The sequence below is a fragment of the Pecten maximus genome, chromosome 6, assembly GCF_902652985.1.
Source record: "Pecten maximus chromosome 6, xPecMax1.1, whole genome shotgun sequence".
In the NCBI taxonomy this organism is placed as follows: Eukaryota; Metazoa; Mollusca; class Bivalvia; order Pectinida; family Pectinidae; genus Pecten; species Pecten maximus.
The window spans coordinates 41,467,835-41,495,318 of record NC_047020.1 but is presented as its reverse complement, the minus strand read 5'-3'; the positions used below and the strand labels follow the sequence as shown (position 1 = coordinate 41,495,318).

General features: G+C 40.2%; 1 protein-coding gene across 1 annotated transcript in view; it reads left to right on the top strand.

Annotated features, from left to right (window-relative positions):
* LOC117329807 (carbonic anhydrase-related protein 10-like) overlaps positions 1 to 27,484 on the top strand; it is a 94,242-nt gene that overhangs the window by 24,054 nt on the left and 42,704 nt on the right. Inside the window, exon 2 of the mRNA XM_033887959.1 lies at positions 24,046 to 24,093. Coding sequence (XP_033743850.1) covers positions 24,046 to 24,093 — 48 coding nt within the window. The remainder of the gene's footprint in view (positions 1 to 24,045; positions 24,094 to 27,484) is intronic.

Below are 27,484 nucleotides of genomic sequence, written 5' to 3'. Positions count from 1 at the left end.
TATCGTAAAGAATTGTTCGCCAGTATTCATTCAAAGCACATACTCCAGCCAATTTATCTTAATAGTCTCGATGCTAACTGGCCTTGGTCAAATCACGCACCTATTTCTACTCTCTTGAATTGAGTAATCATTTTATGACCAAAATGGAGTCTGAAAACACCATGCATTGTCAGAATTTTTTTTCCGAATGATGAAATGAGGCATAGGGAGATTTGAGAAATTCATAACGATTTGTTTGACTTCGAAAATAAAAAATGATTTTTGAAGTATTTAGTTCATAAAATAACTTAACTACGGTGTGTATTTAGACACAACTTCCGTTTCTAAGATGATTCCAGATTTTTTGTTTGTTTTTACCTTTTTCCTTTTCTTATGTTTTATGTTGTAGTTTTAACGCTATGGTATTTGTTTTTTGTTTTGTTGTTGTTGTTCTTTTTTTTTTTTTTTCGTTTTTTGTTGTTTTTTTTTTTTTTTTTTCGTTGAGGTAAGCTCTTAATGCCACAACGCGAGTGCTTAGCCATCGACAACACCAACACTCCTTGTTCATGTACGAGCGTAAATTGACTAAGGAGTCAAGTGTCGGGGGTAACCCTTTGATCTGCTATCACCTTTAATCAGTAAACACGAACACATATTCGATTAGATACTGCAGATAGGATCGTTTCTTAGCTCAAGATTAAAGACTCGGCTGTCCTCGCCACGCAGACACGTTAAGACGAACTTGGTTACTTCTCAAAAGAAATATTATCATGGCTTTGTTTACAGGATGTCTTTGCAACACTCAAAGAGTAAACGTCCTCAACTTTTACCGTTTTATAAGAACTGCATGTAGGACAAGGCCAAGCATGACCATGTTTCCATAATGCTGCCATACACGCTACGATCATTAAGCTGTTTCTGGGTCACTCAAATGTTTTAATGATATGTAAGCGAGTTCGAAACGTGGACAAAGTCACGGAATCCGAATGTAAAGTAAGAGAAAAAAAACATTAAGACCACCCACAATGATCACGTGAAAATTTCTAAATACAGTATGAGTACATGCCTTCATCGTTAACTTGGCATAAAAAGCATGAGTTAAACTAATAGTCTTTCTCTCGCTTTACAATTACTCTTTTTTTCGGAAATTCATTTAACTTTCTCACGTACCATGACACACCACCACACGGTACACGTACCATTACACATCACCAAACGGTACCATGACACATCACCAAACGGTACACGTACCATGACACATCACCAAACGGTACCATGACACACCACCACACGGTACACGTACCATTACACATCACCAAACGGTACCATGACACATCACCAAACGGTACACGTACCATGACACATCACCAAACGGTACACGTACCATGACACATCACCACACGGTACACGTACCATGACACATCACCACACGGTACCATGACACATCACCAAACGGTACACGTACCATGACACACCACCAAACGGTACCATGACATACCACCACACGGTACACGTACCATGACACACCACCAAACGGTACCATGACATACCACCACACGGTACACGTACCATGACACATCACCACACGGTACCATGACATACCACCAAACGGTACACGTACCATGACACATCACCACACGGTACCATGACATACCACCACACGGTAAACGGTACCATGACACATCACCACACGGTACCATGACATACCACCAAACGGTACACGTACCATGACACACCACCACACGGTACCATGACACACCACCACACGGTACACGTACCATGACACGTCACCAAACGGTACCATGACACACCACCACACGGTACCATGACACACCACCACACGGTACCATGACATATCACCACACGGTACACGTACCACGACACACCACCACACGGTACCATGACACACCACCACACGGTACCATGACACACCACCACACGGTACCATGAACATACCACACGGTACCATCCACACAGTACCATGACACACCACCACAACGGTACCATGACACATCACCACACGGTACCATGACACTTCACCACACGGTACCATGATAAATCACCACACGGTACCATGACACACCACCACATGGTACACCTACGGACCATGACACACCACCACACGGTACCATGACACTTCACCACACGGTACCATGATACATCACCACACGATACCATGACACACCACCACCACACGGTACCATGACACACCACCACACGGTACCATGACACACCATCACACGGTACCATGACACACCTCACCACGGTACCATGACACACCACACGTACATGACACACCACCACCACACGGTACCATGACACACCATCACACGGTACCATGACACCACCACGTACCATGACACCCACACGGTACCATGACCCACACACGGTACCATGACACCACCACACGGTACCATGACACACCACCACGTACCATGACACCCAACGGTACCATGACACCACCACACACGGTACCATGACACACCACCACACGGTACCATGACACATCACCACACGGTACCATGACACACCACCACACGGTACCATGACACACCACCACACGGTACCATGACACACCACCGACCATGACACCACAACGTACCATGACACATCACCCACACGGTACCATGACACTCACCACACGTACCATGATAACATCACCACACGGTACCATGACCCACCACCACAGACACACCACAACGGTACCATGACACATCACACACACGGTACCATGACACATCACCACACGGTACCATGACACACCCATCCAACACACACAGGTACCATGACACACCATCCACCACCACACGGTACCATGACACACCACCACCACAGGTACCATGACACATCACCACACGGTACAATGACACATCACCACACGGTACCATGACACATCACCACACGGTACCATGACACACCACCAAACGGTACCATGACACATCACCACACGGTACCATGACACACCACCACACGGTACCATGACACACCACCACACGGTACCATGACACACCAACACACGGTACCATGACACATCACCACACGGTACCATGACACATCACCACACGGTACACGTACCATGACACACCACCACACGGTACCATGACACATCACCACACGGTACCATGACACATCACCACACGGTACCATGACACATCACCACACGGTACCATGACACATCACCACACGGTACCATGACATATCACCACACGGTACCATGACTCATCACCACACGGTACCATGACACATCACCACACGGTACCATGACATACCACCACACGGTACACGTACCATGACACACCACCACACGGTACCATGACACACCACCACACGGTACCATGACACACCACCACACGGTACACGTACCATGACATATCACCACACGGTACCATGACACACCACCACACGGTACCATGACACATCACCACACGGTACCATGACACACCACCACAGGTACCATGACACACCACCACACGGTACCATGACACATCACCACCACGGGTACCATGACACCACCAACCCCCACACGGTACATGACCACACCAACCAAACGGTATGCATGAAACATCACCACACGGTACCATCACACATCACCACACCGGTACCCCCATCACACATCACCACACGGTACCATGACACACCACCACACCGGTACCATTGACACATCACCACACGGTACCATGACACACCACCACACGGTACCATGAACATACCACCACACGGTACACGTTACCATGACACACCACCCACACGGTTACCATGACACACCACCACCGGTAACATGGCCACACAACCACACCGGTTACCATGACACACCCACCACACGGTACCATGACACATCACCACACGGTACCATAACACATCACCACACGGTACCATGACACACCACCACACGGTACCATGACACACCACCACACGGTACCATGACATACCACCACACGGTACCATGACACACCACCACCACACGGTACCATGACACACCACCACACGGTACCATGACATACCACCACACGGTACCATGACACATCATCACACGGTACCATGACACACCATCACACGGTACACGGTACTATGACACACCACCACACGGTACCATGACACACCACCAAACGGTACCATGACACACCATCACACGGTACACGGTACTATGACACACCACCACACGGTACCATAACACACCACCACACGGTACCATGACACACCACCAAACGGTACCATGACACACCACCACACGGTACCATGACATACCACCACACGGTACTATGACACACCACCACACGGTACCATGACATACCACCACACTGTACCATGACATACCACCACACGGTACCATGACACACCACCACACGGTACCATGACACACCACCAAACGGTACCATGACACACCACCACATGGTACCATGACACACCATCACACGGTACCATGACACACCACCAAACGGTACCATGACACATCACCACACGGTACCATGACACACCACCAAACGGTACCATGACACATCACCACACGGTACCATGACACACCACCACACGGTACCATGACACACCACCACACGGTACCATGACACACCACCACACGGTACCACGACACACCACCACACGGTACCACGACACACCACCACACCCTACCATGACACACCACCACACCCTACCATGACACACCACCACACGGTACCATGACACACCACCACACGGTACCATGACATATCACCACACGGTACCATGACGCACCACCACACGGTACCATGACACAACACCACACGGTACCATGACACACAAACACACGGTACCATGACACATCATCGTACGGTACCATGACACACCATCACACGGTACACGTACCATGACACAACACCACACGGTACCATGACACATCACCACACAGTACCATGACACACCACCACACGGTACCATGACACACCACCAAACGGTACCATGACACACCACCAAACGGTACCATGACACATCACCACACGGTACCATGACACATCACCACACGGTACCATGACACACCACCACACGGTACCATGACACATCACCACACGGCACAATGACACATCACCACACGGTACCATGACACACCACCACACAGTACCATGACACATCACCACACGGTACCATGACACACCACCACACGGTACCATGACATATCACCACACGGTACCATGACACACCACCACACAGTACCATGACACATCACCACACGGTACCATGACACACCACCACACGGTACCATGACATATCACCACACGGTACCATGACACACCACCACACAGTACCATGACACACCACCACCACACGGTACCATGACACACAACCACACGGTACCAAGACACACCACCACTCGGTACCATGACACATCACCACACGGTACCATGACACACCACCACACAGTACAATGACACATCACCACACGGTACCATGACATATCACCACACGGTACCATGACACACCACCACACAGTACCATGACACACCACCACACGGTACCATGACACATCACCACACGGCACCATGACACAACATCACACCTTACCATCACACATCACCACACGGTACCATGACACACCACCACACGGTACCATGACACATCACCACACGGCACCATGACACAACATCACACCTTACCATCACACACCACCAAACGGTACCATGACACACCACCACACGGTACCATGACACATCACCACACGGCACCACGACACAACATCACACCTTACCATGACACATCACCACACGGTACCATCACACACCACCACACGGTACCATCACACACCACCACACGGTACCATGACACACCACCAAACGGTACCATCACACATCACTACACGGTACCATGACACACCACCACACGGCACCATGACACATTACCACACGGTACCATGACACACCACCACACGGTACCATGACACACCACCACACGGTACCATGACACACCACCAAACGGTACCATGACACACCACCACATGGTACCATGACACACCATCACACGGTACCATGACACATCACCACACGGTACACGGTACTATGACACACCACCACAGGGTACCATGACACATCACCACACGGTACCATGACGCACCATCACACGGTACCATGACACACCACCACACGGTACCATGACACACCACCACACGGTACCATGACACACCACCACACGGTACCATGACACACCACCACACGGTACCATGACACATCACCCCACGGTACAATGACACACCATCACACGGTACCATGACACACCGCCACACGGTACCATGACGCACCATCACACGGTACACGAACCATGACACACCACCACACGGTACCATGACACACCACCACACGGTACCATGACACATCATCACACGGTACCATGACACACCGCCACACGGTACCATGACACACCACCACACGGTACACGAACCATGACACACCACCACACGGTACCATGACACACCACCACACGGTACACGGTACCATGACACACCACCACACGGTACCATGACACACCACCACACGGTACACGGTACCATGACACACCACCAAACGGTACCATCACACATCACTACACGGTACCATGACACACCACCACACGGCACCATGACACATCACCCCACGGTACAATGACACACCACCACACGGTACCATGACACACCGCCACACGGTACCATGACACACCACCACACGGTACACGAACCATGACACACCACCACACGGTACCATGACACACCACCACACGGTACCATGACACACCACCACACGGTACCATGACACACCACCACACGGTACCATGATTCATCACCACACGATAAAATAGCACAGCAAATCATTCAACTACAGCCATAACGCCAGTCATGTCGTCCTTACGCCGACGTCAAACCTTGAGCATTAATGGAATAGATCACCAAGTGTTGTTTAAAACAAAAACATGTTTTTTGGATGTAAAGACAATAGAATATCTCAATTTATCCAGAGACTCATTACAGAAGATCTTATTCAAACAATAGAACATGCTATGGTTTCTTCGACAAATAATGAGGTCATTAATTGACCATTATATACAGCTATTCCATACCTGGATATTGTAGCAGTAACTTCGTCACATTATACTGATAACAGGCGAACGAGTCCTTACCGTCAACTTTAAAGCCTTACATTAAGCCGAGACAAAATCCATAACTGTCTTCACAGGAGCCGTGAACGCTCAATTAATGACCTGATACGGGTTGGGGCTTACTTGGAAACATGAGAAAATACAAGACTTCATATTGTTTACCAATTACAAGTCATACGATTCGGCGAGCAGGTAAAATCTTGCGCCTTAACTGCAAGGCAGTAAAACTTGGGAACACAGCAAATCATTGTGCAGAAAATTCAGTTATATTTACCAATACTTATAACTGTTCTGAAGACGAAGTCGAAGTCATCATAAACTTCAGACCCTTGTTGAACGACCCGTATCTACCGACGTCAAAACAATTAAAAATATTTCAGGAGCTAGTTTGCATTATATTCTCATTCCGTTCCTGATCAATTTGTCCAGACGCATGTCTAAGTTTTTTTTTGTAAAACACGGTTAGAATCGACAAAGTTACGCCTATTTATTATCAAATATTGGTTTTCTCAACAGAAGACATATATTTAATTGTATATCAAAACATAACAACAAGGAAATAAACTTATGGAAACGCAAAGTAACAAGAATAGCCATACCCTTACAGTGAGATAATGCTTTTATTTTTACGTCCACATGCCTGCACGCGGTCCAAGGTCAGAACATATATCGTTATGACATTGATGCAGAAAAAATCTTGAAATCTAAGAAAAAATCTTACATATAGCTTGTAACAGACCCGTTTAAAGTATACGCTATCTTCATTTCCTATCATCGTCGGGAATGTCATACACGTTGTTAAATTGTATCTGGAGTAAAAAGAAAATTCAATACAGGAAAACCGGCATACTGATAGAAATTCGGTTTATTACGCGACCATTCTTCCAGAGCAATGCTTGTACATCCATACTGTAATCACACACTAAAATGCCGCTACCAATCTTCTGCCATAACTCATATCCGGTTAAATGAGCTATTCACAAAACGCATATGTCGATTCTAATTAATCTCCTATGAAAACGGAATATCCGGAAAATTTATTTACGGTTGATTTAAGCTTTTTTCCTTCACATTTGCATTCAGTTAGTGTAATCCACAGTGATGTTGGTTATATGTGAAGCAATAGAGGATTTAATAAGAGTTTGCTTATAATGTCATTCAACGATTTGGTACTGTCGGTTTGGTGATAATGCTAAGAATCAAAACCAGAAGTTGACCTAATTCGGTATGAGCGCCTTATATATATATATATAGTCAAAGTAAATGTTTTTTTTTTTTCTTTTTTTCTTTTTTTTTTTTTTGCTTTTTTAATAACGAATGTTTCAACCTTTTTATGCACTGCATATCGAGGATTTCGTGGAATGAAACATGTAACATGCTTGTACATATCATCAGGGTCGATACACATAGACATCCTATCGAGAATGACGTTTCATTTTTTGTATCTTACAAAAGCGTAATATTGGTGACACGAGACATGATCCCTCTAACAAATAAGACATTGTATGCATATATGTACATCTTTCCGTTTCTCTTTTTATATCGCTTCGTCTCTGTCGTGTCATCCAAAGCAACAGTCTTGAAATGACCATCGTAAGGACGTAAATCGTTGAACATTGTTCGGTTGTTTGATTTAGGAGGATGTGAATACAGAGACAGGTGTGTAAAATATGTCAGGTAGTTAAGGAGAGAGTATATGTGTACAGATACAGATGTGTACAGTGTGTTGGGTAAGTAAGGGGAAATTATATGTGTACATAGACAGGTGTGTACAGTAGGTCAGTCAGGTAAGGAGAGAGTATATGTGTACAGAGACAGGTGTGTACAGTGTCAGTCAGGTAAGGAGAGAGTATATGTGTATAGAGACAGGTGTGTACAGAGACAGGTGTGTACAGTGTCAGTCAGGTAAGGAGAGAGTATATGTGTACAGAGACAGTTGTGTACAGTGTGTTGGTCAGGTAAGGAGAGAGTATATGTGTACAGATACAGATGTGTACAGTATGTTGGGTAAGTAAGGGGAAATTATATGCATGTGTACATAGACAGGTGTGTACAGTGTGTCAGTCAGGTAAGGAGAGAGTATATGTGTACAGAGAAAGGTGTGTACAGTGTGTCAGTCAGTTAAGGAGAGAGTATGTACAGAGACATGTGTGTACAGAGACAGGTGTGTACAGTGTGTCCGTCAGGTAAGGATAGAGTATATGTGTATAGAGACAGGTGTGTACAGAGACAGGTGTGTACAGTGTGTCCGTCAGGTAAGGATAGAGTATATGTGTATAGAGACAGGTGTGTACAGAGACAGGTGTGTACAGTGTGTCGGTCAGGTAGGGAGAGAGTATATGTGTACAGAGACAGGTGTGAACAGTGTGTCCGTTAGGTAGGGAGAGAGTATATGTGTACAGAGACAGGTGTGTACAGTGTGTCAGTCAGGTAGGGAGAGAGTATATGTGTACAGAGACAGGTGTGTACAGTGTTAGTCAGGTAAGGAGAGAGTATATGTGTACAGAGACAGGTGTGAACAGAGACAGGTGTGAACAGCGTGTCAGTCAGGTAAGGACAGAGTATATGTGTACAGAGACAGGTGTGTACAGTGTTAGTCAGGTAAGGAGAGAGTGTATGTGTACAGAGACAGGCGTGTACAGAGACAGGTGTGTACAGTGTGTCCGTCAGGTAAGGATAGAGTATATGTGTATAGAGAAAGGTGTGTACAGCGTGTCAGTCAGGTAGGGAGAGAGTATATGTGTACAGAGACAGGTGTGAACAGTGTGTCCGTTAGGTAGGGAGAGAGTATATGTGTACAGAGACAGGTGTGTACAGCGTGTCAGTCAGGTACGGAGAGAGTGTATGTGTACAGAGACAGGTGTGTACAGAGACTGTACAGAGACAGGTGTGTACAGCGTGTCAGTCAGGTAAGGAGAGAGTGTATGTGTACAGAGACAGGTGTGTACAGCGTGTCAGTCAGGTAGGGAGAGAGTATATGTGTACAGAGACAGGTGTGAACAGTGTGTCAGTCAGGTAAGGACAGAGTGTATGTGTACAGAGACAGGTGTGTACAGAGACAGGTGTGTAAAGTGTGTCAGTCAGTTAAGGAGAGAGTATATGTGTACAGAGACAGGTGTGTACAGTATGTCAATCAGGTAAGGAGAGAGTGTATGTGTACAGAGACAGGTGTGTACAGCGTGTCAGTCAGTTAAGGAGAGAGTATATGTGTACAGAGACAGGCGTGTACAGAGACAGGTGTGTACAGTGTGTCCGTCAGGTAAGGATAGAGTATATGTGTATAGAGACAGGTGTGTACAACGTGTCAGTCAGGTAAGGAGAGAGTATATGTGTACAGAGACCGGTGTGTACAGTGTCAGTCAGGTAGGGAGAGAGTATATGTGTACAGAGACAGGTGTGTACAGCGTGTCAGTCAGGTAGGGAGAGAGTATATGTGTACAGAGACAGGTGTGTACAGTGTGTCCGTTAGGTAAGGAGAGAGTGTATGTGTACAGAGACAGGTGTGTACAGTGTGTCCGTTAGGTAAGGAGAGAGTATATGTGTACAGAGACAGGTGTGTACAGTGTGTCCGTTAGGTAAGGAGATAGTATATGTGTACAGAGACAGGTGTGAAAAATCATTCTAGTGTGGAAAGAGCAAATACAGAAAAAACAAAATATCGAAAGAGTTGCAATGCATATTATTGTTGTAGCAGTGGAAATGTGTACCTCAAATTAATTTGCTGCCTACGGTCATGCAAAAGGGGCATTAGTCATGACGTAAGAAAGTTTATAAGAAACCATAGGAAAATATTTAAGGTCAAAGCGAGAGACCGTTTTGGAACATAAATATAAACCAGATTCAATTCAGTTATTGGATTCAACACCCCAGCCATGATCAACAGGCAGTCGAATGGACGATGGTATCAAAGCTCTGAAAAAGACATTTGATTAATATTGATTGTCCGTTTCATAAGTGCGAAAAGAGACTTTGTTACATACGCTACTTTTTTACTCTAGATACCAAGTTGTCTATTTCAGTGATTGTTACCCTGGTGTGCTCATTAATTAGTCTTTACGTCTGACATGACAATTCGAATCATGTCAATATCAACCACTACCGTAATTTTGATCAAAGTAAAATTGATTGAAGTATTTGCAGGACGAATGATTTTAAATATTGGTGGTAAGACAGGGTCATAGCGCAGTATAACGACATATATTAGTTTTCAGAAACAACGTATTCTATATAAATAATGTATTGAGCTGATGCATAAATATATAATTTTTTTTTTGGGGGGGGGGGGGGGGGGGTCTATGACTCGCATACAAACAGCAATTTAAAGTTATACAATGACATTAAGCAACTCGTCTCAAAGGATTGTACGAAGTCGCAGTTTTCAAGAAATGTCAATGATCAAAATGAACATAGGTTACCTTACACCGGAAGTGTATTTTACCCGGTACTTGTATACGGGTAGTTTATTTTCCTCTACACCGACCTCGTTTTCATATGTCTTCCTTTTGTTGCTCCTTTATTCCATGTTGTAGAACGTGCCTTTTGCAACCCTGATATTACTATGCTTGTATTATTATTAGGAACCCTATATTCCTTTGTACTTACTATGAGGATATTGGATATTCTTGTATCAAACTTAGTTGTAATTAACTAATTTTGAGTGATATAAGGGTTACTTATTCATTTGGTGTTAAACACAGTAGCTTCCAAAATGAATTTAGTCCATTATACAGCTGATTTGCCTTTCTAGGACTCCCCATTGAGACTAAGAACCTAATAACGTTATAGTTACGTTCGCATTATTGACTTAACGCAGAAAAAGAACCTTTTTTCTTCATAATTTGACTAATATGCATTATAACTCCGTGCTGTAAAATGTTGCTTTTGCTTAATATCGGAGAAAATAGCTTTATTTTGACGTTCCCTACCCGTGTCGGTTTTTGCTTCTTGGGAAGCTGAGAAAATGGGCCGGTATGTGCTGTCATGGTTGTGTTTTTGGGCATCCTACATTGGTCGAAATGGCATGCGACCGGCATTCCGTATGTTGGTTAGTGGGGTAGTCACCAACTACTACAAGGAGACCCCTGCCTAAGAATGACCTTGGCTGTTCATAGGACCGTAAACCCAGCAAACAATTAAGAAATATTCTGATAAAAAGCGGATTGTCAGAAATATTTGAAACCATCCGTGTTGCACTTACGCATTAAGCACCAAGATACTAATTTTGAATATTAAGTTATGTTCGGGGCCTATAGCGATGATACGTAAATGCTCCGGAGGAAACTAGAAATAAATATAGGTCGGAATATTCTGGACGGGAAGGTGCAAGAGAGTTATAATCAATATGGGATTTCAATATGGGCCAACAATGAAGACTAAAATCCACCAGCAGTGTCTTCTACCTGCAATCTCAAAGAATTGTAAAAGAACACACAATTGAATATGGCATACAGGTTATGGTCAACAATGAGGACTAAAATTTACCAGCAGTGCCTACCACCTGCAACCTCATTGTAAAAGGACATAAATTAAAGATGGCATACAGGTTACGGCCAATAATGGGGTCTAACAATTACCAGTAGTGTATACCACCTGCAATCTCAAAGAACTGTAATTGCCTCAAATTCAAATTGAGACTTAGATACCGTAGAGCAAAATTGAATTAAACCGCATCCGAAAAGTAGCCATGCCATGATCGAACTTGAATCTGACCCAAGACCTCAACACAATGATACATGCTTAACAGCCCCTGTATTCGTCAATCAAAAGAAATCCAAACTTGTTTTTTTTACTTAGGTACGTCGAGGTTAACGCTTATCTGCAGTTCATGACCAGTAATTCAATACCTGTACATTTCTGTTTCTGTAAGAAGGTAATTTTTCCTTGTTCAAGCTCAGACATCTTTGTCACAATTACCGACTAGGAAGCATTACAAACGTCTACGAGTGGCCTCGTCGTCATGGTCTTGAAAACGCTTTGTGTTCTGGGAAGTGTCTTATATTGATTGTTTTACGTCGGCGTATAACCGGTGATTCATAGTTGCCACGGTACCACAACCAACTTAGTATAACCTACAGATTGTAGACGTATACAATACTTGTAAAACAACAGACTCTTGGACGTTAACGTTAGACACTTCCTCAAGTCTTGGTGATTTGTTCGGAATACTACATTTGCACTAGCTGTCTCTTTTGGATAAATGTGCTTCGTTTAACGTTAAAGACAACTCAGATTTTTCCTTTTACAAAATTGGATATAACATCACTGACATCTAAATTAGGGCATCTATATACAGTAGTCGAATGCGGTCAGTCACATTCGGGGCGTTTATCCTTTGCTTATGTGACAATTTTACATTACAGATTTTGTATGTCAATGACAATTGAAATTATCATTGTAGATTGTTATCAAATAATGCTATTTTTGGTCAAACGAAAGTGTGCTGTGGTACACAAACGATTAATATGTGTTCAATTCGTATACATTCAAACTTCAAAATTGAACTGAAAAATGAACATTAAACGTAAAATGTTGAAGAGTTCAAATCTTGTGTTATTTGCGTCATAATTGACATAGTGCACTTTTTTTTATGAACATGTTTGTTTTTAATATATCCTATTCAGCTTTTTATTCATTATAAATAAACTATACATTGTTTCTCTAACAAAAATATTTTTGTTATTTCCATTAAATCATTTTCAACAACAGTGCATTTTTTTTATTTGTTTTTTTTCCCCGTAGGATGATGATTCGGTTAAGGGTAAATGTGTCATTACGTCTTGTAAAAGAAGTGATTAACTCAAATCTTTTATCGTTAAATTGATCAATTTCAGCTCAAATCACCCAAAATTGAGACAATGAAAGAAATTGAAGACAATTAAAGCCTGCTTGGTGCACTTTTGACATTACGAATGCATGTCAAACAACCAGAAATTGCAGCTCCTGAAGAGAAAAAAACGCGAATTGCCTTTTCCTAATGCAAATTCCGTCAACGCGATTGAATTTAATATTCAAAATTGTGAAGGAGTTAATAAGAATTAAATACATTAGAGATGCGACAAGTTTTAATTTAAAGTACACAAATTAATAGATGCCTAGGCTGTGTATCAGAATTTCAAACTGATGTCAATTAGGCTTGAGAATCGTTAATTGAGATCGTTGTCACGATCAGCTAAATAAAATTGAACTTTAATTTTCATATGATTTGATTTCAAAATGAAGCAAAATTTAAATCAAAACGATAAGGTTCCATTAAACTTAATATGAAAGTGCAAAAAAAAAGTACTTAAACATTTTAACGAGAAAAATGAAACGGGATATATTGATCATAAATGCATATAAAACAATGGTAACAAGGTTATGTCAACACTGGAGATAAAAATTGACACGTGGCTGACTACCCATAAATCACTTTAAACTATATCAGGTCACATGTTTATTGAAAATAACAAGGTTTCCTCTGGGGAGCCAGACCCTCCACAGGAAATGTTACCGATTAACGAGAAAGCCGAATTAAAAACATTGATCTGGAGACTTTGTAAAGCTGTGATCACCCCACTAGGTGCAGCTTCTTCAGGATTCGTAAGAAGACATTTAGTAGCGGAAAACAGCTATAAATAAAGATAATGTCCCATTTTTTTCGGGTTAAGGATGCTGGCGACCTCTTCGTCACCTCACACTGTATGTATATTCATTACGCCCTTGCAGTCTGCTCTAAAGCAGTTTTTTGGATGGAAGTAATGTCTCTTTTAATTGCAGCAACAGCGTAGTCTATATCACCCTCGTCGATGAATTCCTGTTGCACATATACTTACAACATGACCGTGAAATTGTGAAATATATTCCTTGATTTCCTTGTTCCTTTTATGGGATATCCCTCTACTGATTTTGCATCATTTTATACGAGACATTTCCAATATGTAGACATATTTCTGGATAATAATCATACCTTCAATGCTCATGAACGATAGAAAATTAAGACATGATAATGAAACCCTAATTCAAATTCGAAATCGATAAGGCGAAAATAAATTACAAAACATGAAAATAGATGTAATGGCGACCCTTGAAAAGTACAAAGGAAATAAACCAGGTGTTTCAAAAGAGTAAGCGTCTTCAGCTGTCATCGACGACATCGGACAGGCAAATCAAGGTCAAATATAATTTCAGCCAGAAACAAAAATGAAACTATGTTTATGACTACGGAACACCTAAACATATCCACAAACAATGAAAACGTCTGCAGCTTGTTATGTAATCTATAAATTTAAGGGATAATATACAACTGATGTAATTGGGCAATATAACGCTAAAAAAAGAACGTGGTGTTATCAGAAACCGGTTCATTTATAATTCTTAAATTTTCAGTTGGATAAATTCAATGCCTGTGGGAATCTACTTTTATTGATGGACTCTATTCACTAATAAATTATTAGCCGCTGTATCAGCCAATCAAAAGTGGCGTTACAAACGGCGACGTCATTTTTATTGGCTTCTAACATAACGTTTTAAGCCAATGCAATCTCTTATCATACGCAAGACTAGATTATCTGTAACTATGTATAAAAACAGATGCTTACAAATATCCTGTCTTATTATATTTTAAGCATTCTTTTTTCACATGTTTGGCTCTTAAACCGCTGTTGAGTTAGCTATAGAAACAACAGCTGTATGTTTCATAGTTTTATTATCCTTATTCGACATACACAGAACCATTATAAAGTCCGATTGGGAACATTACCGTTTGCATTTATTGCAACATCTACGATGTCAATTGCTCTATGAACAAACTCTATTTTTTTTTTATTATTTATATTTTTTTTCATTGTTATGTCCCTTTTTATAAGGGTATGGGCTTTAAGTTTTTTTGCCGTAAAAGTATTTTTTCCAGAGATGATGGATGAACAAGATGTATAAGTACATGTTGAACTTCGACCGATTTCGAAAGGCTTTTCCTTGAAATTCATCTGAATTTTGAATTTCTGGTAAATTTAAGTATTTCCACAGGTAACATTACTGTGTATAATTTAATAGCTCTCTTGACAGAAAACCTGACCTTAAAACAAAATAACACCTAGCAGGGGACTGCCTGAGGTATATCAAATTAGTTTTTGTTCACTCTGGAATGGATTTTTAATTACATAGATAGTGCGTCGCGTCGGAGATTTCTTTCGGAAACATTTTATGATTTTGAAGCCCTATTTTTATTTGACCTTACAAATCTTAAAATATATATTCATGCTAAAAATGCTTTAAAATATAAAACAAGCGTCCTTCAGTTAACGACAATGCCTCCATATTTGTATTCTTTCCACCACAAGCTAAATGCATGAAAGCATGAAATAATCGTCGCAAAATTCATAACACAGAAACGTGTCTGAAGAATTTCTTGGAAAGTTGTTTTTGTTGCATTATAAAAGTGATTTCTCTGATAGCACAATCTTCTTCGGTATTTTATTTGCAGAGGAATGATAAAAAATTGAATAACTTTTTTTTATTATCATTTTCATTTCGTTTCGTTTAATTCGATTTTTGCAGTTGCCCATCCTTCACTAAGACACCTCAAGGTGACTTGAGCGTGAGAGTCATGTGAACATGATACGACCCTTGATGTAAATTAAATAAGGATTGTTCAGGAGTGGTTTTATTTCTATGTAAACTGTACAATGAAGCACTGCTTTGGTGTGTTGGAATAAGGCCCTGGAATCTGAAATTTGATTATCACTAGCATACTGACTTAATGACTACAAAAACTATGTAATTGAACTTATAATTATTCCTTAAACGCGGTAGCGTCTCAATGTCAATAATGCTCACTTTAAACTTGATTTTACGTCCAAGTGTATGGATTTGATAGCCGACGTTTGCATGCTCAAATAGGATATCTTCCCAGTGAATTGCTATGACCGAGATTCACATACGGCGTGAATAAAGAATATCGGAGGTTCCAGGAGTGTTACCACTAAATGTTGATAATCAACAATCGTGAATTATCTCCCTTGTCTTCTCCTAAGAGGGGATTTGAAGTACCCAACATGACCTGCTGGCCCTCAATGTAATACTTGATGGGTGGTTGGATGCAACAGTAGCAACGATTCCCCGATCAGGCGTTAAGAAGCGTGTGGTTAATTTCCCGACCACGTGATATCCCTCGTGCGTTTCCATCCGGGCCACCAACAGTGACTGATAGGCCTATAGGTTGATTAACTTTGTTATGTAATTGTTGTATTGTGAAACCTGACTTTCCCGGCCGCTGTCTTTAACGACATCTTGTAACATCCTACCATCTTCAACATATCGACGACATACTTCACTTTTATTGCCGACACTGACTTTACCGATCACTGACTTTACCTACCACTGACTTTACCGACACACTGACTTTACCGATCACTGACTTTACCTACCACTGACTTTACCGACTCGCTGTCTTTACCGACACACTGACTTTACCGATCACTGACTTTACCTACCACTGACTTTACCGACTCGCTGTCTTTACCGACACACTGACTTTACCGACATACTGTCATATCCGACACATTGACTCAGTCCCATATAGTGTCAGTGAAGACAGGTTTCACTGCAAAATGAAATTTCTATCGGAGCAGTTGCGATATGTGTCCTATGCTGCCTTTCCTTGGTTTTCTTTCTGTCTGTGCTTTGTTATCATCTGTTTTCTGAGCAACCGTCCTGAAATAGTCTAAGCTATTGCGGGGACGTTGAATCCCGTAAATCTACTTATCAACACTTTTGGTCCTAAGCATCACTGACGAATCCTGGAAGGATGGACGATGCAGTTTCGTTCACTGTATCAAACTATAGATTTGTTTTCTTTCATACAATCCTTGAATGATTGTTTAATTACACCGGCTTATCATTCGCGGTCATTCTATTCATACTTTGTTCGCAGGGGCAGTGATAATACATTTATGGGTAAGTGTAAATTGGTCATTTGAACACAACGATAGGAATTCATTCAGATGACCCGAGTGTGTTATGGCTGTATTTACGACCACCTGGTTTAGAAAATCTTCCGCAGACTTTATTTCTCCGACATGTTATGCCCTCCATTGTGATACCCACAATGCAACACTATCCATCTCTGTGGTAATCGTTCATTTAATTCCGCAAAACAATTTACAATGCAATATTCGTTTTAATACATTATATTACAAAACGGAAAACACTTGCTAGGGACTGAATTTGTGGAATTAAAAAAGAGTGTAGCGACCTTTAATTCCATCCGTATATATTTACATAGAAATTTTAAAAAAAAAAGTTTTCGTGTATATATTAACATAAATATCAACGTCTACCATTTTGTTAGTGCTTTATTATAGGTGTTTACCAATCACCACCAGCAATGACATGAAAGAAAACATCTATTGATAAACCCAGCAAAAAATCTTTTAACTTGCTCACCTCAAATACATATATATATATACAGTCAAATTGGTTATATGAGACTTTCGAACTAAGGCAATGAAAAGGTCACATATAACAGGTGGTCTAGATCTCTTAGTCCAAGTTCAGGTAACTAGTATTGTAAACAGCATTGTGAGGGTACATAGGGTCACATATGAGAGACATAATCGCCTAAACCGGATGGTCACTGGTGCATGTTTGTACGTGTCATTGAGATTGGAGACAGTCTGCTGTTTATCATCAAGGCAATTTTGTTTTTTCCCCAAATTATGAAATATGAATAAGTCAACTTACTAAATACAAAAACAATCTGACAATGTATGTTCTGTCATACAAATAATAAGATATGAACATTGTTCAATTCACTATGCAGATGTTTCTTGTTTCTACATCTCTATTTCTTCCCTTAGTCTTTACTTAGTAATTTGTTATTTGTTAACCTAAATTTAAGTGTCAAATCGAGAAAAGAAAAGATTTATGAATCCAGCTCGATTCAAGACAAATAGATATATTAACATTGGCGCATGCATGAAACAACATACGGGAGGCCCGTCGCAAGCTTTCAGGGCAATTTGGGTAAAGAGTCTTACCCAAGGACACAACCACGACAGCACAGACCGGCCTGTTTCAGAGCTTCACGAGAAACACAAACCGACACGGGTAGGGAGAGTCGAACCACGCACCTCGGATAGCGGTACGAATTTGTAAGCCTCTATTCCTCAACGCACCTCGGATCTTCACCTAAGGTTACGTGGCCAGCGCTCTAACTGACTGAGCTATCGCAGCCCCTACGGATAGCGGTACGAATTTGTAAGTCTCTATTCCTCAACAAACAAAACACTTTTTTGTGGCCATGACTGCTGCAAGGTTGTTAATCCTGGTAAATATTAGCCGCCATTTACCGCTCGGCTAGAGAGATCTTCTCTTTAGCTCGATAGGTTGAGCATAAGACTACTAAGCCAGAGGTCCCGGGTTCGATCCCTAGCAGAGGCAGTGATTTAAGTTTAGCTAATCATGCGCTATGTTCCTTTCGCGCCCATTCAAGGACTCGGAAATTATACTTAGCGTTTCTTGCGAAAACATCGCTATATAACATCTGGAAACTCGAGGACGAGTTCTTTCATGGAGGGGGAGTATGTAACCCTGGTAAATACTAGCCACAATATACCGCTCGGCTAGAGAGATCTTCTCTTTAGCTCGATCGGTTGAGCAAAAGACTAGGAAGCCAGAGGTCCCGGGTTCGATTCCAAGCGGAGACAGTGATTTAAATTCAGTAATCATGCGTTACACGTAGTAAAAGCAAATCATATGTTTATCACTGCAAAAAAGTTATGATGAAATCTAATCGTTTGTTAAGTAAAATGGCGACAGACTTATGTTGACTAATATTGAAACACCTGTATCTCATATTGTTCTTTTATGTCCTCTATAACAATTCCATCCCATCTGCTTTCTCCATTGTCGCGTTTGGTATCTTGGGGTTTCACTTTCTTTATGTGTGGGTCTTATTTTCTTATGCTAGTATACCCTAATCACTCGCCTTGATATCACCCTGACACATATGTCAGTGTCAATATTTTTAATAAAAATATTAAATATTGTAAAGATTTTTGCAATTACCATGAGTTACGATGTAACTCCGGTTTATAACAGATTTAGTGTGCCAATGTGGAGTACCAGCACATCTGATCCGTATTCATCGGAGATGGCGGGTTGGGCAATAAATCAACTTTATTTGATATACAATATTCTATGATTTTCTTGACATCAGTTTATCGTCATCGCAGATGTTCTTCTTGCCATTAATTCTTACCTAAGCACCAAGATACACCCACAGATCGACGGTGCCCGTGCGTGGATGTTGTGTTTCCCTATTGCGTTTTTATTCGTTTCATGGTAACACCTTTCATTCCTACAAAACATGTTTAAAGTAGTTTACAACTGGTAAATTAAGCTTTGTTCCTAAAATTAGGGTTTACTAAGGGTACCTACCTCAAATTAAGGGCTGGCTAATAGTCATTAAAATCAAACGTGGAAGACACCTCGAAGCTATTAACCTCAGAGGAAATGCTCAGGTGGTGTAATTTAGAATCACTGAAACACAGATACTTTATGGCCTTTTATGCTCACGCCTTTGATCTTTCGAATTTTGTTTTTATCATCCATGACGACATATGTTAATCAATAACAGTTTGCTAGGAGTCGAATATCGTGTTGAAGAAATGTTTATGTCTTTTGTGTTGTTGGAAGTTCTTGGCCTAGGTCACACCCACTTTTTCAACTTAATGCATTATTTCCATATGCTGACTCAGCTGAACAGAGTTGTTATTTGCAATGACTTTGTACTATTTGCAATTAACTTAAAATAATACATCAGAATTATAAATTTCATTAACAAATTGCTATAAAATAAAATAATAGATTTTTCAGGTTTATGTTATAAATATCATATTTCATGTATTCGATGCCGATGTGAAGCGAGAGTGTACCGTGTTCTCACATAAAATTCTTTTCGGGTTTTTTTTTTTTTTTTGGTTTTGTGTTTTAAATATTTTGCAATAATTTTCAATTTATACTAAATAACTATCAAATTAAATGTTGAGAGTCACATTGATTTCATGTATGTTGAATTTTACTATTTACAATGCATATGTGTATTGTGTTTTATTTTCACATAGTTGTCCTGGGCGGCTCTGCCAAGCCATTCTAAATTTAACATCAGCCACTTACCCCGATTCTTATTTATAACGTAATCAGTTGAGACACGTTACCAATTCCATGTTCACATTATCGCGATTTCCGTGACAGATGTCAGCTACTGACTGTGAAATGAACAACACAAGGTTTCGAGAGATTCATGTTGATGAAGACCATGAGAACGTGTTATGGTCGACATCAGGACTTCATTTAGAAATATTCTATTTCATTGTGTTACATGAAGTCATGCGTGTTCGATTCTTGTTGATATACCTAGGGGTGTTCTTGTCATCAACATGCGATGTCACCTGCAGGACCTCTTTAATTGAAGCATGAGGCCTAAATATATCGAACAAACGACCACTTTGTGTGTTCATAGCTCAACATGACCTTGTAAGTAGCGAACATTGAATCATTAAATAACAAACAAATCATCTTTTTTTTATTTGAAGATAGTATTTTTAAAATAAGCATGAGATACGTCTTTATGTTTGTGCTAGGTAAGTAAAAAGTCAGGACATAATACATAGGTCTGTATCATTCACACTGTTTGTGCCAAAGAAACAAAATAATTGTAATACATATAAATAATGATTACGCCGAATTTCACAAACCTTCATTCGCTGTACATATTTATGGCGGACTGAACGTTGCATTTACAAAGAAAAAAAATATGCATAATATCAAAGGTATGTGTATCTAAATTTAATTTTTTGTGTAAAATGTTAAAATAAAGTTTTAATGTCGCGAATTTGTGTCCACAAGTAAACGTTTGTGTAATTGTTTGCATTTTTATACAACAAATTATTATGTTCGCAAAACCAACAATATCTGTGTGTTTTCAATTTTACATTGGCATGTGGAAAATAAGATATGTTTTTGCGTGTGAAAACAAACAAATTATGTGTGTTGAATAATCAGCGTCATGGGATATTTGATGACATCATCCGTAGCTTTTTTCAAGTTCATGTAGGCTATCCGGGTATTCTGATTGGTTTATTCGGTTACATACGTAATGACGAAAATTCCGTTTGCTGAGATAATAACAATTACTCTTCATAAAGGTATTTCGCTTCCCGAAAACCAACTTCCGATTCGCGGATTTTCATGCTGTTTCCTAAATATTTGTATCCCTGTTGATAGCAAAGCTTTGTAGGTCATGAATAAATAATGACAAGTAGAGAACACGTATTTCCTTTGAGTGTTATACTTACACCTCAGCAATATTACCTTGTTCCACTTTGATGATTGTTCGGTGAAGATATACAACTCAAAAGTTCCATCTCGTGTCCTGTTCTCGTTAGGTCACATACACTAGACTGTTTGTCATGGCCTCTCTGGGGACATATACTACATAAGTGTCTCGGGGAAGCAATCAGGACGCTGCAGTGTGACACCAAAGGCGAGGACATGACTTCCCAAAACACTCTTACACGCACGCCATACAAATATAAACATGGCGGCCAGTCGAGCGGTCTAACAAATCTTCGAATACGTTGACGAGTAAGAACTACATTGACGAGACATCTATTTTATGTAAGGTGTTGTGTTGCTTAGATAACGTTGATGGTGTTGTTTTTATGTCATTGGGCCTCCTGGAAGCCGTGCATTTCCTCGGTGCGGCAGCTTACGTTTTCCTATTTGATATTGTCAGAAGAAAAAATATAAAAAAAATGTAGTCATTACATACCACACTCCAGCCATATTAAACACTTTAACAAATCAATAAACTCCTATGATTACTTCTACTTTTCTATTATACTCTTATGAAAACTCTTACCATATGACCTCCCTACAGTGCTTTTTAAGAGCCTCTGAATCTCGATCTGGCACAAAACCTAAGCTGTTAAAAAAATCAACAAAGCTTTAAAGCTCTCATGCTCTTTCTCATTGAAAATACAGTGTTGATTTACAAATGTATGAAATTGAAATGTGAAATAGCAAAATGGTCTGTAAAAATAGCCTTGCGACTATTACAAAGTTAATGGTACATTCTTGCGATATGAAGGCTATATCTACAGCAAACATTGTCTCCTTTTGGTATGTTCTATGTTTTGACGTACATATAACTCACCGAATCATGTCCCCTTTTCGTCACAAACAAACCTGTTACCTTTAAACTTTCAGTTTTGATTTGATGTATGCGTTATATAAATGTATTAGTTCGGCATTATTTGTCCCCGAATGACCTGGATAATTGATGTGCCGTACACAATACAAAAACAAACCCGTTCAGAGACGCTAGTAAAACTCAATTTGTGACGGTATTAAAACGATTCACTTCCGCTAATTATCCAAAAAGTATTATGATGCTAATATGATTCCCATTCTCAACCGTTCATACATTTTCAATTTCGAAAACCTTTTCCCATAACGTTTTTTTTTTAACTTTATCCTTTTTGTTCATTAACATTGCCACACGGCTTAAGTCTAGCATGTTACATTTGTAAGCACTGTATATCAACCTTAATTAACATTGATCTCAAGTGACGTATTCGCTACGTAGAAATCCTCCGGTTTCAAAACTAAATACCTGGGGAGTTTCTGGAAGTCAATTAACTCCTTGTACCGAATGCACCTTAAAATTTGATAGCGTGCTTCAAGGCCGTTTCAATTTTAAAAGGCCATTGAAGAAATATTATTGGATCACGACAAACATAGTTTGCAGCCCTGTAATATGAAGATTACTTGACAGGCAAATTAAATAATTCACAAGCATGCTTCATTTTATTTCACTATGCAATGCTACACTTGTATTCATCTGTGTAGCGTTACTTTGTCATTTGAGGCCAAAGTCGACGATGAATTGTTTTGAACTGTTTGATCTTTACTTCCATTGTTGTTGTGTTACAGATATAGACGACCGATGGGAACAATGGTGGGGGTATGACGAAACTTCAGGTAAGATAGTTATCTTTACATTCCTCTGTAGACAGGAAGCTCATAAGACTTAAAATACTTAACTCAACGTCTTTCGAATAATTCTTTTGTTTTTGACATTTGTCGATGTGCCTATTGGTTACTGACACAACTATCGATATCATTTTGGGGATATGACAAAACCGTAATTTGAACTAGATTTGCATAGTGGGTGTCATCGCTAAAGTACAAAGCAGCAGATGATATAGTCTTCTGTACATCTGGTCTTATTCGCCTTATACTTCTCAAGAGTCTCAGGAAAATTTATTAAATTCATATTCTGCTATCTTTTTATCGATTTTCGTTGGCATATAGGTATTATATTCCTTATTTTTTTCAAAGAAGGCTGTTATACATACAAATATTGACTTTCAAGCTCTGATGTTTTCAATGATAGCCAGCTCCATGGTAAGGTCCATGCATGACTGACCGATTTGCGTAATGGTAACGCATTCGCCTACTATCTAGCCACCTACGCAATTGTGTTTAAAACCCCTGATGAATACGTTTAGCATCATACGTGGGTTTCTCCAACAGAATAACCAATCACGCGCTTACAAACGTGCAAAACAATTGTTTTAAAAAATTGTGAAAAATGTGAAAATTGAAAAAATATATTTTCACAAATGTTTACAGTGAGAGGGTTTCAAAGGAATTGACAAAAAGTACATTCGACCCGGAATAGTGTACATGGTCCTGACCTTTGAAGTATCTGTATTCACCAGGTACTGAGTACCTGCTGGGCGGAACATGTCCAGCAGTGACGTATTATCACATTATATCCAGTCCAAAGAGACTTGACATGCTCCAATGTTGGCACCATTCCTCGTAATGCACAATAATCCTTAAATAATCGTATTAGGTCGGATTAAAGTCGACTGTAATTGGAAATATGTTTATTTCATTATCAACTCTTAATTCGAACATTGAGAAGATAACTTGCATTTCTTCCTACGCTCTGTTTATATCAATTGCAATTGTGCAATCCATTGGCACGGCTAGATGAGAGTCATGTCACGAAGATGTCCTATATATATTCCCCGTGGTGTTTTCATTCTCCTGAATTACGTATAACAAAGTACGTGCAGCAACGATATGCCCCTTTTTGCCTTGACCTCCATTCTTTGGATCTGTTCCACATTCTCTGTCTACCATGTGCTAGTTGAAAAATTACCTCATCTATGCTGGCTGGCTCCTTCTACCTTTCGCAGTTGACACACAAATCAAATGAGCTTAGCAATAGAGGAACTGTGATAGAGTTAATACTGGTTTGATTTTTTTTAAGTGAAACACCGACAAAATATCAAAAATATTTCAAATATTTGAAAATATCTTTAATTTGAAAACTTCACTCGATTTTATACGGGTTAATTCAAAATTAAAAAATGGCAAGTTTCTGGTTTAACGTTTACTTAAGTTTTTCCTTGACATCGTCTTGAGAAATAGGCCAAGCCTCTGACTTAATTTAACAAAATTTCTTATGAGTGGCAATGCTCGGTATTTGTCCTATTTGTCAAACTAATACTTGAGCTATATGTCTTGACCGCATGTTCACGGACAATAAGAGTCCATTAGTCCAATCCATGGACATCACAGCTGACCTAAACGTGTGTGACAATTAAGACAGTAAATCTATATGACTGTCCGCAGCAGATATATAAAGCCCTCTCGAGTATAACAATGCCTGTCAACAAGTTATCACACCGCCTTTAACTCAGTTATGACAACCCTTCCCAAATGGTAGGTACTCTCTCTCTCTCTCTCTCTCTCTCTCTCTCTCTCTCTCTCTCTCTCTCTCTCTCTCTTGGGTAACCAATCGGTATTTCAACATCAGCTTAAGGAACGACCTTAGAAACCAATAGTCTGGATATATATATATATATAAGTTTGTTAAGGGATATATACCAGCGATAAATAAAACTGTCTTAATATATATTCTCCCAGCTACCTATATTATATGTGTCACTGAAGTACATGGGTTTTACGGAAGCCTTCCTCCCTTCTTTCTTTTACAAAACAATTATATCTGTATGCCGGCAATACAATTATAGCGTGTCGAAATAAGTATAAGGGCGGTATTTTATTAAGTCAATATTTAGCCGGCAGCTAAATCTCTCACGTGACATATGCATTTGTACTCTTGCTTACTGTGTAGTGAACGCGACAGTAATTTTTAACAAATGTACATTTTAAATGTTATACTGTTTACAATGGTGCTACAATGTATATCAATTATTCCTATTGGCCTAGAAGGGAACTCGCATGGAGACTTAATGTGGATGGAAATCGAAATACCTGGAAAATATCCAAGTAGTCGTGCAGGTGACCCCATACCGTTTTCACGTCTCGGAGAAATATGTGTGCGTTGCCAATACGCCTCTCAACCAACGCAATGTAAACAATACCAGTTGATTTTTTTTTTTTTTTTTTTTTTGTGTGGAAAGATCTGGTATTGTTATATTGGTATATAGGAGAAAAAGAATTACGAAACATAGTTATGTGTTATTGCAGAATATTGCATTGTAGTATAAAACGCCAAAAAAGGCAATAAACCGCGGACAAAGTTTTCATATGATCCTAAATGCTTATGAAACTTAAAACTCAAAACATTTTTAAATGTCCCTTTCGGTTCTAATATTTCTCACAAAAACACCAAATGAACAATCCTACAATCCCAACAACCTTACTGACTTTTATTTATCATAGTGGTGTATATCTGCTTAAAACCATATTTATTCGATACACTCTTTAATTACTTTATGTCATTAGGAATGGGTGCCGATATAGACACATTATTACAGGAATCAACATTTTGGGTTTCTCCTACATGTATATCACAAAAATAAAGCGGATAATATAATCCAGGCCGGATAAGTCTCCCAGGACGGTACAGACCTGTCGGGACAAAGTAGATTAATTCTTCTCCGGGATTTCAACAAGCCGTCGCATTAGAAATATGATTCAAGATTTGAAATAGGTAAGTCGTGGAACCAAGAAGTTAGTTTAAACATAAAAAACATAATCTTGGGCTGATCGAGAGAATTTTCGAAATACAGTCCCAGGTTAGAGCGGCTGCCATCATCGCATCGCCCAGCCCCAATACCCTGCATGTAAAAATTTCATTACTATCTCTCTCTCTCTATTATAACCTGTCTGTGAACCAAAAATACCAATTTCGTCGATTATAATTTGAAAGTCTATTAAGTCAGTCAGGTTTTGCCGAACTTCAAGAGATGGTAATCCTAGTGAACGGCATTATTCGAAGGCTGGTGCTGCAATATTCCCGCCCCGAAATAATTGGATTATCCATGCTCCTCTGGACTAAACGCCAAGGGGTGCGGTCCCCCGTACTCTTATAACTCACATTAAAAGC